At 38.7% G+C, this 14836-nt stretch overlaps 1 protein-coding gene across 2 annotated transcripts in view; it reads left to right on the forward strand.

Moving 5' to 3' along the window:
* MET (MET proto-oncogene, receptor tyrosine kinase) overlaps window positions 1-14836 on the forward strand; it is a 110435-nt gene that overhangs the window by 45709 nt on the left and 49890 nt on the right. For both annotated transcript variants that reach the window (XM_034670938.1, XM_002917416.4), the window contains one exon: window positions 9283-9474. In XM_034670938.1, the coding sequence (XP_034526829.1) occupies window positions 9283-9474 (192 nt within the window). The remainder of the gene's footprint in view (window positions 1-9282; window positions 9475-14836) is intronic.

The following is a 14836-nucleotide window of genomic DNA, read 5'->3' on the forward strand; positions in this document are numbered from 1 at the left end:
CTGTGTCAACTTTGGCCTCTGCCATGAGCCTTCTTTAGCTGTTTAAGCCCACACTGATCTTTTTTCCTAATCTTGTAGCATTTACCACCTGTACCAATATTTTTGGAACGTATCTATCAATGATGTTCTTTGTACTTTGCATTGTTAGCTAGTTTGTGTGTCTGCCTCTGGCACTGGATTCATTTTATTTAAACCTCAAAACAATCTTATTAGATAGGTGTGCATTTTTCCATTTTACAAGTGAAAAAGTGAGGGTTGGAGATCTAAATATCCTCTCTAAGTTTGCACAGCTGTTAAGCGCAGGGGCACTCCAGAGCCCATGCTCTTCTCCTCTAGGCTGGGATGGTTACCTCTGGATGCAACTAGGAAGGTATTTGGGGAACCTTACACTAAAAAGTTACAGAAGTGCACTTGAACAAGGAGATTCTGGAATCAAAGGAATTAGATTATAGGAGGCCAAGTGCAAGATTTCCTTTAACTCAATAGAAACGTTTATAAGAATCGATAGGTGGATATAAACAATAAAAGAAAAGGAAAAGTCAAAGAGGCCTGAGACCAAAAGGGAGAGGGTGGTTATCGATGCCATACAGAAATAGGAAGCTAGAAGAGGGAATTAGTTTGGGAAGAAAAGTGATGAGTTTGATTGGCATCAATTGCACATTCAAACTTGGTCTAAAGGCAGTTGTAGAGACAGGGCTGGTCCTCAGAAGAGAGAATGCCACTGGGTGTATGAAGTTAGGTCATCCCCACGAGGCAGCATCCATCACCTCGTGAATCACTAGTGTGGAGCCAGCAGCTGGTTGGCCAGATGCCTGTTTGTATTATGTTCAGGGCCGTCTGAATTGACCGGGGCTAGAGATGATACCCTTTCTGCCTTCCTGGAGACAGATCAGCTCTTCTTTAACTGATCCCCAGCTTTGCTCCCCTGCTTGAGGTCTCTGATTATAAAGAACTCCGTGGCTATTGAAATTGTGAGGCAGGATTACTTCATCAAGGGGAACCGGTGGCACCAAAAGTATTGAGAAAGCATCTTTCTTTTAAACTGAAGCAGAGTTGTCTTTGTAGCACAAAACAACATAGTCACATTCTTAGCATTCGACCACACCAGCCTAACAGTCTGGCCTTGCATTAAGGAAGAAGGGCCTGCTCTGTCAGAGAGCTGACTCTTCTGCATTTTACAGAGAATCAGGCTTCAACATTGACATGTTAGACGTTTGAGTACAGACTGATAGGAGAAAAATATGTCTGAAAGAAACATAACCAGACACTGATGTTCAAAGCTCTGTGCCTCTGCCTGCAGTGAGTTCCACAGCACCTCTCTCCCAGTCTCACTAAATAAACAGAAGACAGCACATGAATGAAATTTAGGGGAGTAAGTTATGTGGAATTCCTGAAATTAAAGCAGCTGAGTTTTTAGCCAGCTATATAAAAAGTTCTAGGCAAAGAGGGACTATCTATTTTGAAATATGTATCCCCCAGAAAACCATTATGTGTCAATAGAATTTGTAGATAGGGCAATTATGAATAGAGTTTATATTAAAATGCTTCTGTTAATTTAGTCATGGGCAAGAAGGAAAAAGGGCTGGTATGAGTGAACTGGCAAAGATTTTACAAAATGGTACATTTTTAAAAATCTATCTGCAAGACTGATTTAAATTATCTATAGCTGAGCTAAATCTGTCCTATAGATCAATTAAAGGAATCACTATTTTAAATATATCACATCCTTAATTATACTGAATTAAATGTAATTGCATATTCACTGCATGCATCATAATGTTAATTAGGGAAAACAGTTTGAATCAAATACATTGAGGTATATAGCACTTCAGTTTTCTTTTTATAAAAAAAAGTATATGTCTGAGGTAAAAAAAATCTAGCAAGTACTCATGAAAAAGTAAAGACAGACTAAATTATTGTTTCAAGACTTACAAATTGTAGAGTAATTCCTATTATTTACCCCATGACAGTATATAAGCCCTTGAGTTAAGGAAGCAAGTTTGCAACAAGTTTTTAATAAAGCAGAGCAGGGTGTTTACCATTGGTTCTCAGAGTTGACTTCATATAATTACTATTATTACCATTTTTTTTTTTTTTGCGAGAGAGAGAGAGAGAACATGCAAGATGGGGGAGGATCAGAGGGAGAGAGAGAATCTTAAGCTGACTTTCCGCTGAGTGCAGAGCTGGAGGCAGTGCTTGATTGCACAACCCTGAGATCACGTCCTGCACGGAAATTGAGTCTGATGCTTAACCGATTGAGCACCCTGAGGCCACTACAGAATTGTTTTAGAAGAGGATAAATCTTGAACAATTACATGCTTTCCAGAACTTCTTAAAGGATGGGCATGTATATCGAAAATCTGTTAAGCTCTTTTGGAGTAGCCTAAGGTGTTGGGGGACAGTGACTGTTTACTCATGGCATCTTAAACATCCTGAGCATTCATTTGTTCCGGCAGTGGGCTGAAGGCAGTTTGGTAATTCCAAGCGCAGAGGAAGCATTGGAAAGCCACCCACAGACCCATCGCATGGTAGAGCTGAAAGAGAGCTTTGAGATCAATTCACTCAACCCCTTTCTTTACTGTCAAGCCTGGGGGGGAGGGTGAAGACCGTGGTGCTATGGAACCTAGGTTTAGTCCTTGCCCTGCTGTTGCTAGTCATGTGACCACACAGTGCCTCAGTTTCCTCCTAGCATTCTTATGAGGATTCAGTGAATTAATACTTGTAAAGTGCTTAGAACAGTGTCTGACAGATTGTAAACACTCTAGACAAATGTTTGTTATGTAAGTTTTACATAAGTTTATTATATAAGTTTTATTTTAAAAACTCAGACCCAAAGAGATCAAGCAATTTGCCTAAGGTCATGTGACTCATCAAATCCCAGTTGAGTAGAACCAGTCCTGTGCTGTAGTCATGCTCATTCTTTTCCACCATGTCCTTAGACCATCCCTGGAATGTGAGTTTATCTCAGAAATACCATAGGAGCCTATAAGTAAGGAGTGTAATACAGTATAAAGAACATAGAGTTTGAAATGAAGAACTAGGATTCAAGCTCTGATATTTACTGACAACTCTTTGAACTTTAGTTTCTTCATCTGTAGAAATATGATCATAACGAATCCAATTCACAGACTTATTTAGAGGATTGGATGGGATAATGTACTTGGAAAACCATAACCCACTATGCAGATGATATTTAACATTGTCACTATGAGCTCCTGTGAGCTGAGAAAGGCCATGAGAACATTTCAGACCCGCTTAGAATGTCAAGAAATTGGGGTGGGGAGAGTTCTTAACAGGTTCTTTCCACTTTTTCACTTCCCATTTGTTGACTGTTTTCTTTTAAAATTTATTTTTGTTGTAATATATTCATATGTACAAAAGAATCATGTACTCCGTGTGTATGTATGTGGTGTGTGCATGTGTGTGTGAGGAATAAAACAAATGCCGAATTCTCTACCATCAGCCTGAAAAAAGAATATTACCAAAGCCTTTAAGTCCCGTTATGTTTCACCTCAGTAATATCCCTCTCTCTCCCAGAAAAGTGGGTAAGCAATGATTGTGAATTGTTGATCTTTTCCTTGCCTTTAGTTGCACTGTACATGTGTATATGCCTGAACAATATATTGTATTGAGTGAATTTTTTTCTTATTTCTTTTTCCCTCCTGACTCAAATATCTCAAGCTATGTGGTATCTCCCTGTACACTTATACTATCTGCTTTATTCTTTGTCACTATCTCCCGTCCCCCAACCCAATAAAACATATTACTTCTGTCCTTCAACAGACCTTGTAAGGAGATACTTTAGAAAAGAGCCAGGCTTCAGGTTTACATGACCAAGGAGTGGATGTCACTGACTAGCAGGAGCTGGGACATCAACTGCCAAAGCAAATGAAAGAATCCAAGAATGGGAAGGGTCTCATGTCAGGATAGCCACTCTTAGATCCATTCGGTGTCCTAGATGGTCACTTGATCTTTTGTCTTAATAGAAAAAAGACTTAAAAACAAACTGAGGCAGATTTGGATGTCATAGTTAGGAGTTTGGACTTTTCCTACAGGCCTTTGGAAAGCAGCTAAAGGTTTCCAAGAAGGGAGTGACAGCTCATAACTGCTTCAAGGCAGATAAGATGGGAGACTGGAAGGCCAGTGAGGAAACACCTAGCCTGGGGCAGGGGTGCAGATGTGGCTGGAGGACTTTAACCAGGTTTCAGAGGGACTGAGCAACTAACTAGTTGGATGTGGGAAATGTTCAAGAGATGACTGGAATTTTAGAATTACCTGGATGGAAACGTGGTCATGTTCACAAACCAAAATAGGCAACAGAGAGGAAGATTTGAGAGCCAAGCTGATTAGAACAGCCCAGAACACTAGTGGTCATCTTCATGCTGTTGTCCAGAAAACAGTGATTAATTCCAGCTTTTCTCTCAGAAAAGGAATCAGGAGTGGGTGAGTCTACGTTTCCTACTTTGAAGAGTTGTAGGTTTTTTTACATGCTAATTGATAACTTTTGTTGACTGATTCCAACTCTCAGAGTTAGGATTTCCCTGACTTTCAGTTTCTCATACTTAAAATGAGGGGGTGGGGTAAGATGGTCCCTAAGGCCCCTTCCATTATTGTACTTGTCCAATTCTTGGAACTTTGCCCAGAATAGTAAACAGTAGCAGAAGAAATTCATGAGCTTGAAAATCAGAACCAAATTCTAATGATTGTTCCAGTTCTGATGCCAGTTCCAGCGTGAATCAGCCACTGTGGCTGCACCCTTTGCTGCTCTGAGTCTCTTTCTCCTGAAAACTGAAAGCCTTACAGGACTGTGAGCCTGCTTGCATGTGAAAATGCCCAACTCTGTGCCTGGTGCAGTATAGCTGCAGGTACCTCCCTTTGTTACCAAAAAGAGAGTGTTAGTCTGACTCCCCAGCTAGTGCTGGGGTGAAACCTTCTTTGCAGACCCTTCCTTGATGCCCCAAAGCAGGTATTTTACCAGAGAACTGCCTTCCACCAGCTATGCTCAGTTTTACCTCAAAGCACAAGCCCTCCTGGCTTTGAGGGAAGCATGAGTACAACGAGACCCCTGGCAGCAGGTCTGTAGTTGTTCTTCCTTCTGAACCCAACCCCACTCCAAATGCCGCACCCAAGGACTGTATGTAAAGTGGTGAGAAGCCACCCCATCTTCCCTGCACCAATGAGCAGCAAACACATTTGCTTATTATCTTTAAGGGACATAGTGAATCAGAATGAGATTTAGTCATATTTACACGTGCTTTACCTTTGCAATGCCAAGAACTTAAACCAAGGCTCCCTGATGATTAAAATTCCACTATTCAAGCTCAAAGACAACCTGGGGCTCTGTAAGCTAGTTCCTGCCACCCTGACCCCAATCACTGAGTTTATCAAGATTCTCAGCAGGAAAAGACAAGGAGTAGTCCCCTCTCCTGCAGTGAATCCTGGAATGGTACTTTCTCCTAGAAGCTATTCCCCCACCCTCTCCTCCAGATCTCAGCTATGGAGAAAATGAGAAAGAGTAAGTTTGGGATTCCTTGGCTTATAAAATTTGAATGTCAGTTGGACCTGACATGGCGTTTGTTTTTTAGCTCAAAATTGCACAATTTTTCAAGATCAAGGAGTTCTGTAGATCGTATTCCAGCATTGTGCAATGATTTTATATACTTCGGGATTTGTTTTGGGGAGAGGAAATACCTTGAGGAGGTACCATTTAGAGACCTTACCATTTCCTAAGGGAGAAGTCTAAAAATGTAAATATACATGAACATACATAAGTATTAATTGAGTCGGTACAGAGTTCTACATTTATGCCCTACACGAGAAGGCACATACTGGCTGCAGTTCAGGTTGTGTTACTTTCCCTCCAATTAAAAAAGATACAGTTCTTTCAGGTTTGCAGGCTCCATCTCACCTCCATTTTCCTGCTGGCCTGGTTTAGCAAAGCAGACAAGGAAGCAAGCTGGATAGGCAGATGGGCTTATCTCTGGGTACCTTGTAGATAGAGTAATTTTTAAGGAAGCTGTTATTAAATGCCTACTGTGTGCTAAGCACAATGCAGGGCAGGATGACAAAAGATGAATGAGACCATTTCTGACCTCTTGTTGATAGAAAGCTGCTTCTAATTTACAATCTATGACTACTCCACATGTGGCAAATTGTTTTTAATGTTCCAATAAACCCATCATATCTCTGCAAGGTCAAATTTGAGGCTTTAAGTTCCCAAGATGCCATCTAGACATAGGAAAAAAGTTTAAAAAAAGGGGGGGAGGGACAAAACAACCACAACGCTCACCCTGAAGAACAGTCACCTCTGAAATGGAACACTTGAGATGGTCTTTGGTTTAAAACTGGTCTTTGCTCCTTTAAGTAGCTTCCATGGTTGTGGCTATCTCTGCAAAATGGATGATTGATCACCAGTGGAAACTTAATTACCAATTAATCGGTTACTATTGAATTGCTGGTACGTTTCAGTTATCTGCTACTCCTCAGAGCAATCCATAGTACTTCAGTGAAGAAAAGCTTCTAATTAAATAGTGAAACAGCACTCATTAATATATCAAAATAAATGTCTAGAACCAGAACATTTCATTAATTGCAAGAGTCAGTAGGTTTAGCATCTCTGAGACTGTTTGTTAATTTATTGCCACTTACAATGAGGAAATATTATTGCTATATAAAACAGCATTGTAGATTATTTTTTTACCATAAAAGTCAATAGACGTAAGAACTCTGTATTCCATGTGACAGAATTTTGACATTAAGGAGTAAGGCTGTTTTACATAGAGATAACTAAGTTTATTTCACTTTGTTGTTCAACACTAAGTTAGTCTGAAATATACTCTGGAAGTTTTCGGATTATTATAAATATAATAGGATAATAATAGACAATTCCCAATCTTCAAATCATTTTCCTTAACTTGAAACTACATACAAAATATGTAAAAATATACTTTTTCTCTTTTTCTTCCAAGTCAGAAGACAGTTCTTTATTATATCCTCCTGCTTCCTGTTATCTCCCCCAAATTTACCAATTCCCAGATGTCTTATAAGTACAGTCAGGAGTCAAATACTCTATTTATTTCTTATAAACTCTTAACTACACCTATTCCTGGAAGAAAAAAAAATCTTTAGTAATATTAGTTTATATCTCCACACGCATCCCCCATCCACCCGTAATTGATTCACTTGCTTGTTCATTCACTCAATTAATATTTATTAAAGGTCTATGTGTGATATTTCAATAACTAACAATACAGTGGTAAACAAGTATGGTTTCTGATGGCAGAGACATCAATCATGTAATCCACAAGCAAATAGTAGTTGCAGCTATGAGTGCTATGACACATAGGAAAAATGTATTACAACAGTCAATAACAGAAGCATTTGACCTAGATATTAAGGTCAGAATAGGCCTCCTAAGGAAATGACGACATAGCACAATCTGAAGGAGGCAAAGCAGTCAATAGGTGAATGAAGGTGGAAGGATCACTTCAGGAACATGTGCAAAGGCCCTGTAATGGGAGGACACGTGGCATATTTGGAGAACCAAAAGAAGACCAGCTCCTGGAGCACAGAGTGCAAAGGAGATCACGATGAAGATGAATTTGGGAAGTTCAATAGGATCCAGATGATGCAGAGCTCACCAGGCCATGTTAAAAATGTTTATCTTTTATCCTGAGAGCAGTAGGGAGACATTAAGTGTTTTAAACAGAGTGACATGATGAGATTTGTGTTTTAGAAAAAAAAAAATCTGCACTATAGAGAACGGATGAGATCAGATATGGCAGGTCTAATTTGAAAGCCATTGTAGTAGTTCAGGAATGGGAAGGGGTGGTGTGGATGAGGGTCAAGGCGTGGAGATAGAGAAAACTGGATGGATCCAGGAGATATTTAGGAAGTGCAATTGATGACAATTGGTGATGGACTGTACATGGGGAGGAATCAGGGATAGCACCTAGATTTATGATTTGCGCATCTGGAGAAATGGTAAAGCCATTCACTGGGGTGTGTTGTATCATCAGCTTAGGCCTGGAGGAAGATTGTGTTTTCTACTTTGGTCATGTTGAACCTGAGGCCTTGGAGACATCTGAGTGTGTATTTCCCAGGCAATTTGATATATGCACAGTCAGCTCAGAGGAGAGGATAGGGTAGAGGTACAAATGTGTGTGTCAACTAAATAGTAATAGACATCACAGGAGAGACTGAGGTTGCCTAGGGAGAGTGTGAAGAGTGAAAAGAGGAGCAGACCTCGGATGGAGCCTTAAGAAACCCTGACACTGACAGCCAGGCACAGATGGTCCTGCACAAGGACTAAATGTTGCAATCTGAGAAGTAGAAGGAAAACTAGGACACTGAGGTGTCAAGGTGAAGGGAGGGATCCACAGTGCTTAATTGACATATATTACTGAACAATATTTTTAAAAATCAGAAGCTGAACCTAAAAGATAAATACCAGTTTGAGCGGTAATTGCCTTTTTTATAAGTCGGTAACTGTGGCATTTGGTGCACAGCTTTTACATTGTTTTGAGCCCTTCACCATAATGATGACAAATACTTCAGTGGTATTCTCTAGGTGCTGGGTTCTATGGTAAGAGATTTCTATAAATTAGCTCATTTAACCTTTACAACAGCTCTGCAAGGTAGGCACATTTCTATAATTCTCTCGATTTTACTTGTGACATGGATAACCTGAATTTCACAAACACATAGAGATTAAAGGGACTATGTAAGGTAAATAAACATGAGAGACCTAGGATCTGATGCAGGAACTTGAGTCTGGGGTCTGTGTTCTGCTATCTGAATTATCTGTCAGCTACCACCCCCTACCACCTCACTGCACACAAATGCACAAAGTCACACATTTTAAAATACGTAATGTATTATGTATGACTCTTACATTTATTATTATTCCAGTTGAAATACATCTTACTGGATTTGCCTGCCAGAAACGTTACCTTTATGCCCAGGGCTGAGACGTTTATAGTTTTGTTTTTCTTTTACAAGCACCACTGAGTTCCATTTTTATGTATGTACATATTCAACCATAGTGCAAACTGTGATAGTAAGGTTTAGCCCGGTTAACATCTATAGACACATGGCAGCACCTAGCAGTCCTAGAGCCACGCAGGTCACTAGAGTAATTTCTGCCTGTCTGGGGCTCTTTGTTTATTTGTATGCTTATCCTTGCCATTCTTCTTCAAGCTCTGAAAAGACACACTGTGAAGTTTTTTACCAGCTTGTTCGCATCTGGACTTGCATTAATTCTATGACCATATTTTATTCCAGACACTTTTGAGAAATTCATCAGGCTGTGAAGTGCGCAGTGACGAATATCGAACGGAGTTTACCACAGCTTTGCAGCGTGTTGACTTATTCATGGGCCAATTCAACCAAGTCCTCTTAACATCTATATCTACCTTCATTAAAGGAGACCTCACCATTGCTAATCTTGGGACGTCAGAGGGTCGTTTCATGCAGGTAAATGCTTTCTAAGCATTTCATAGCATTTCTGACTATGTCTGTTTTACCTGGTATGGTACAATTAGTTTGTTTTTGTTTTTACAGTAAAGTATTTGTAAATATTATAAGGTGAAAATCACAGTAAAAGCTAGAGACAGACTGAAAGCAAAACAATGAAGCCTGGTCCACTCTTTGTGAAGTGTATGGCCTATTTTTGTTAAGTTCTTGAAGCTTTCAGTTTAAATGTTGTTGCTTTAATTTTCTTGCCCAGAATGGTTTGGGATTTTGTTTGTTGTTGTTGTTGTTGTTGTTTTCCATTCATGATTTCTATCACATGATTGGAATAAAATGAAACAATTAAAGCACTTCCAGGCGATGTTTTCCTATTTCAAGGGAAGCTACGGATCAAAGGAGAGCTATTGTGTGAACCGTGTGTCTCCATGAGAAGAAACATTCACATCATTGAGAAATATTGGCAGGAGTTAGTAAAGGACGTTATCATCAAGATCCCATTGTAACTCCAGCTCTCCTGATTCTGCAAAGCGATGTGGTCAGACACAAAGAAGTTCAAATACTGGGGGGAAAGAATCCAGATTTTATTAAGAAAAGCTTTTAATGGATAGCAACATATTTCCATACAATAAAAATTCACATTTCAGACTAGCAGTTATCGTGTTCCCTTGATACAAGAATCAGCACTTTGCAGAAATTAAAGTGCTCTTGTGTTGAATCTCTTTGACTGCTTTAATAGTTATTGGGTAGTGCTTTCAACGTGAGTTCATCAGTAAGTTCTTGATTAATGCACAATGACCATGGCATCCATGGAAATGTTGACTTTCTACAAATACTAGAAATTTCTTCTAAAGAGAGAGATTCTTATTTCGTAATCGTCTAATCTAATTAACATCCTAGCCAGACAGTTACTTCTAGTAAACCAATTGAGGACAATAAAGTTTTCCTGTGACTTGCCCATCTGTACATCCTCTATCTGTATTCATAATTTATAAAATATATTTTTTAAAATTATCACTGTCTTTATAGTGTTTGGATATTGGTCATTGCCATGTTTTTTAAAATCATGTTTTTCTTGTACTAGTTGGACTTGGTGGGATTTTTTTCAAAGTCATAAAACATCTAAATAAAACCTTCCTAGCTCAAAACTAATCATACAGATCCTGTTATCTAAATGCTTCCACACTTGAGCCTTCCTCCCAGTGCTTCAAATTATTACACTTTCTCCCTACTCCTCTCTCTCTCCCAGGCCAGTGTTCTTATTTACCCACCTCAAACCATTTCGTTCTGTCTTAACTCCTTAAAATCTGAAAACTGGGTGCCCGGTCCCTTCCTACACACACGAGCACTCTAAAGTAATTGCAATATGGTCGTATCTATTATCCTTATAAAATATGTAGTGTTATTTTAAATGTGTTTTTAATTGACATTGATATTACTCTACAGAATTTCAAAAAATTTGAAGGACCATGAGATAATCTGGCATTGTTGAATTCTTAATGTGTTCACTATGTTGACTTTTTATCTTTACTTTTGCTTTCCTTTTTTCTAAATTGTTTATTACCTCATTCATCCAGTTTCATGTTAATAAGCTTCCTATAGTCACTTTAGGCCTTACATTCTTTTACATCAAAAGGTTCCTGGCCTATTTCCAGATTCTAAAGTTGTAATAAAATCCCATTTTTAGATAGATTGCTCTAATAACTTGAGTAAATTCTGCTGTGTGACAGACTCCACCACCTAAGTGATATGTCGTGCGTCAGTCTCATCGTAACAGAAATGCTGTGACAAATGTTTTATTCTTGTCTCCCAGCATTTTCATAAAAGAAGCTATATTATGCCCATTATCTGTGCATCCAAAACATTAAAGATGAAAATAACTAAGTAGATATTTTATGTGAAGTGCTGATAAACCACACGATTCTTAATTCATCAGATATATATTGGGAACTTACTAGCTTTGCTCTACTAGGCAAATAAGTATAGCAAAGGAAGCAGTGACACAGAACCTGCCTTTAAGAAATGAAAATTTTATTTTTTAAAAAAAGAATTTATTTATTTATTTGAGAGAGAGAGAGGGAGAGTGAGAGAGAGCACAGGCTGGGGGAGAGGAAGAGGGAGAGACAGAGGGGCAGACTGCCCTCCAAACAGGGAGCCTAATGTGGGATTCGACCCCAGGACCCTGGTGTCATGACCAAGCTGAAGGCAGACACTTAGCCCCTGAGCCACCCAGGAGCCCCTGGAATTTTAGTATGGGAGATAAAAACATGTACCTGATATCAAGACAGCAAAAGACAAAGACATACGGACAAAGGGCAATTGAGACCCACATAGGATCCATTTCTCTGACACTGGTCCAAGAGAATTCCATTCCCTTAAATTTTATGTAAATAAACCCAAGGCACTTGAAGGATCAAACAATCAACATCACTGAAATCCAGTTTGTTTACAGCAAATAATGTTGGGGGGAGGAGTCAGTCAGGCTTGCAGCAAGGACCTTCTAGCCTAAGCTAGCCAAGCAGTACTACCAAGTTCTATAAATGTTTTGACTGCTGTAAAGTGCTAAATCAGGCCTAAGTTCCTACAACTCATGTTTTAATAATACTGTGGAGATTCTGTTATAAAATAGAATGGACATAATTTTTTTCCAAAGACAGCTGCCATACATGAAAAGGAACAGAAAAATGATTTTTACTTACTTCCTACCCTGAAGCCTAAAGTCAAAGTTGCTTTGCAAATGTTTTCTCTCAAGAGTTTGCAGCTGTTTCTGCCTTTCCTATTGTGCTTATGTTCAGCTCTGGCTGGGAATACAAGCTTCAGCACCAGCTGTTGGGTGTAAAGTGAATCAGGTATTTCACAGTGGTTATTTGGTTAGAAAGAATTATATTGTTTAGCTAACAATATTATATGTAAGGCAGAGAAGACATGTTTAACATGTTTCTAACATTTAAACATGTGTAACTTATCTCATACAGGTGCAACTCCGTCTAAATATACTGATGTGTATGTGTATTAGAGTTTATCTGTAGCGCCAACTCAACATAGATACAGATTTCAAAACCAGTTTTTATTTGTGTGATTACCCTCTTGGGATGCTTTGAAGTAAAATAATATGATAAGTCCTATTCACCATAGTATAAGTAAACAGTGAGAACAGGGCTTCTTACAAATTTTAGAGGGGGAAGGGATGTTGAAATGAACAAGGCTCAGGAACATTAGTGCTGTGTGCAGGGCTACGTGGGAGAGGGAAGACGGTTACTCATGAAGATCACAGGACTAATCACAGGGATTGCCCACGTCTCCCCTTCTGAGCTCCTCGTCTAATCAACTTGCAAAAACAATGCTCGCTTAATATATATATATATATATTTTTTTTTTNTTTTTTTTTTTTTTTTTTACAGCTCTCGTATAAGGCCTTTAATCTCTAGATCCAAGGCATTGCTATTAAAATATTTGTGCATGACTGTCAGGCCAGGGAGAGTGAGTGTATCAGGCGCATTGGGGGAGGGGAGGCACTTTCAAGACTTGTTTCAAGTTCAGCTCCACAAACGCTCCTTGACAGCTACCTTGTCTGCATACAGTGGCCACTTCCTGGGCACTGTCACAGCTGTCATTTGGTTCTTTGGCATCATCCTTGCTCTTCTCCCACCCCCTTTCCCTCTTCCCAGTTCCTTGATGCTGTTACCACTCATCACCCCTGTTCTCTTGTGCCTCTTAACTGGACCAGTTGGATCATAAGCTAAAGTTAAGGACATAGGGATCACCTAAAAAGACATCCTTTGATTGTGATCTTTACTTATGACCATTACTTAAAGGAGTATGTTAGTAATCAGTGAACCTGAGGATAATTACTCGCTTCCAGTAAGAAGAATCAATTCATCTATTGACCTCCTGTCTTCAAATTCTTTCCGTTCCTGTGCCACCATCATGGTATGTCAGAGCTTTGTGTTGGAAGCCTGTGGCATACATCACTTTTGGGATTACTGCTATTTTAGAGAATGTAGACACAGATCATCAACTCGTCAATGCTATGAGCATCCAGCAGAGACCCAGGCAAATGAAGCTTGAACTTAAACATTTCTCTTTAGGGATTGCTAATTTACTGGTCTCCTTTATAAAATGCTCAGATAAAAATATCATCTTCCTTTTTTTTTTAATGTGTACATCATTGATTTAGTTATATCCCTAAAGTATGGTGGATTTGGTATATTCCTTTAGAAGAAATCTGAGGCACTTGGGTGGCTCAGTCAGCTAAGCATCGGAGTGTTGATTTGGGCTCAGGTCATGATCCCAGGGTCCTGTAATCAAGCTGCATGTTGGGTTCCTCACTCAACAGGGAGTCTGCTTGAGATTCTTTCCCTCTCCCTCTGCCCTTCCCCCTGCTCGTGCACATGGATGCATTCTCGCGCCCTCTCTCTCTCTCTAAAATAAATAAATCTTTTAAAAAATATTTTAAAAATAGAAGAAAATATATTCATGAATTCTGAGACTACTTTTGTTTGAAAAAGAAACCATTATAAATAATAATTTCAGAGCTCTGTCTATAACTAAAAATCAACCCCAGTGCGTGTATAGTTTCCTAAAATGAATTCATGCATGCTTTTGAAATACATAATTTTACACACTGTTATATGCATAGAAAATTAAAACATCATAAATATTTGAAACCATGGGAAAATGCTAAGCTTTTGTTTGTTTTGTTTTTTGGTAATAGGGTATAACTGGGATTTCTTGTTTGGGTGCTTTTTTGAAAGAGTAGAGAGACATTTTAAAACATGAAGTATATGTATCAGTAGGGTTTTTTTTTTAACTTTTATCACTTTTAAAATTCAAAAACAGATATACTCTGAGTATAAATTGGCAGATTCTATAATTATTGCATTTGGAGTATTGATCTGAAAGTATTGATTATTTAAATTTTTTTTTAATTTACTAGTTTATTTGGATTTTAGATGCTTGATTTTTTTTACAAAGGTCTCAATCTGGTTTTGACTCATTTCGACTCACAATCATTTCAAAAAGTTAAAACACACATGCATATCAGTACTGCAGCAATAAGGAAAATTGTTTTGCTTTTTGTGTAAACCTGGCCTTTGTAGTATCAGGTTGGTATAGAAGCACTCATGACCATTTACCAAAAAGAACAAAGAAAAGAATAGAACAAGGTTTCATTTAATTCAACTTTTGCCACCTGGTACCTTGTCTTACCACTTTTATTTCTTGAGCTGTCAGCACCAATCAGCAATTTCTATTTCTTCTCATGGTTGTTTTGTTGTTGTTGTTGTTGTTTTTTCCATTCCAGAAAACTAGATGTTTACCTTGATTGAGAGAAATAACTCCACTCTTCATATCTGATTTTTTTCTACAG

The sequence above is a fragment of the Ailuropoda melanoleuca genome, chromosome 1 (genome assembly GCF_002007445.2).
Source record: "Ailuropoda melanoleuca isolate Jingjing chromosome 1, ASM200744v2, whole genome shotgun sequence".
NCBI classification, from domain to species: domain Eukaryota; kingdom Metazoa; phylum Chordata; class Mammalia; order Carnivora; family Ursidae; genus Ailuropoda; species Ailuropoda melanoleuca.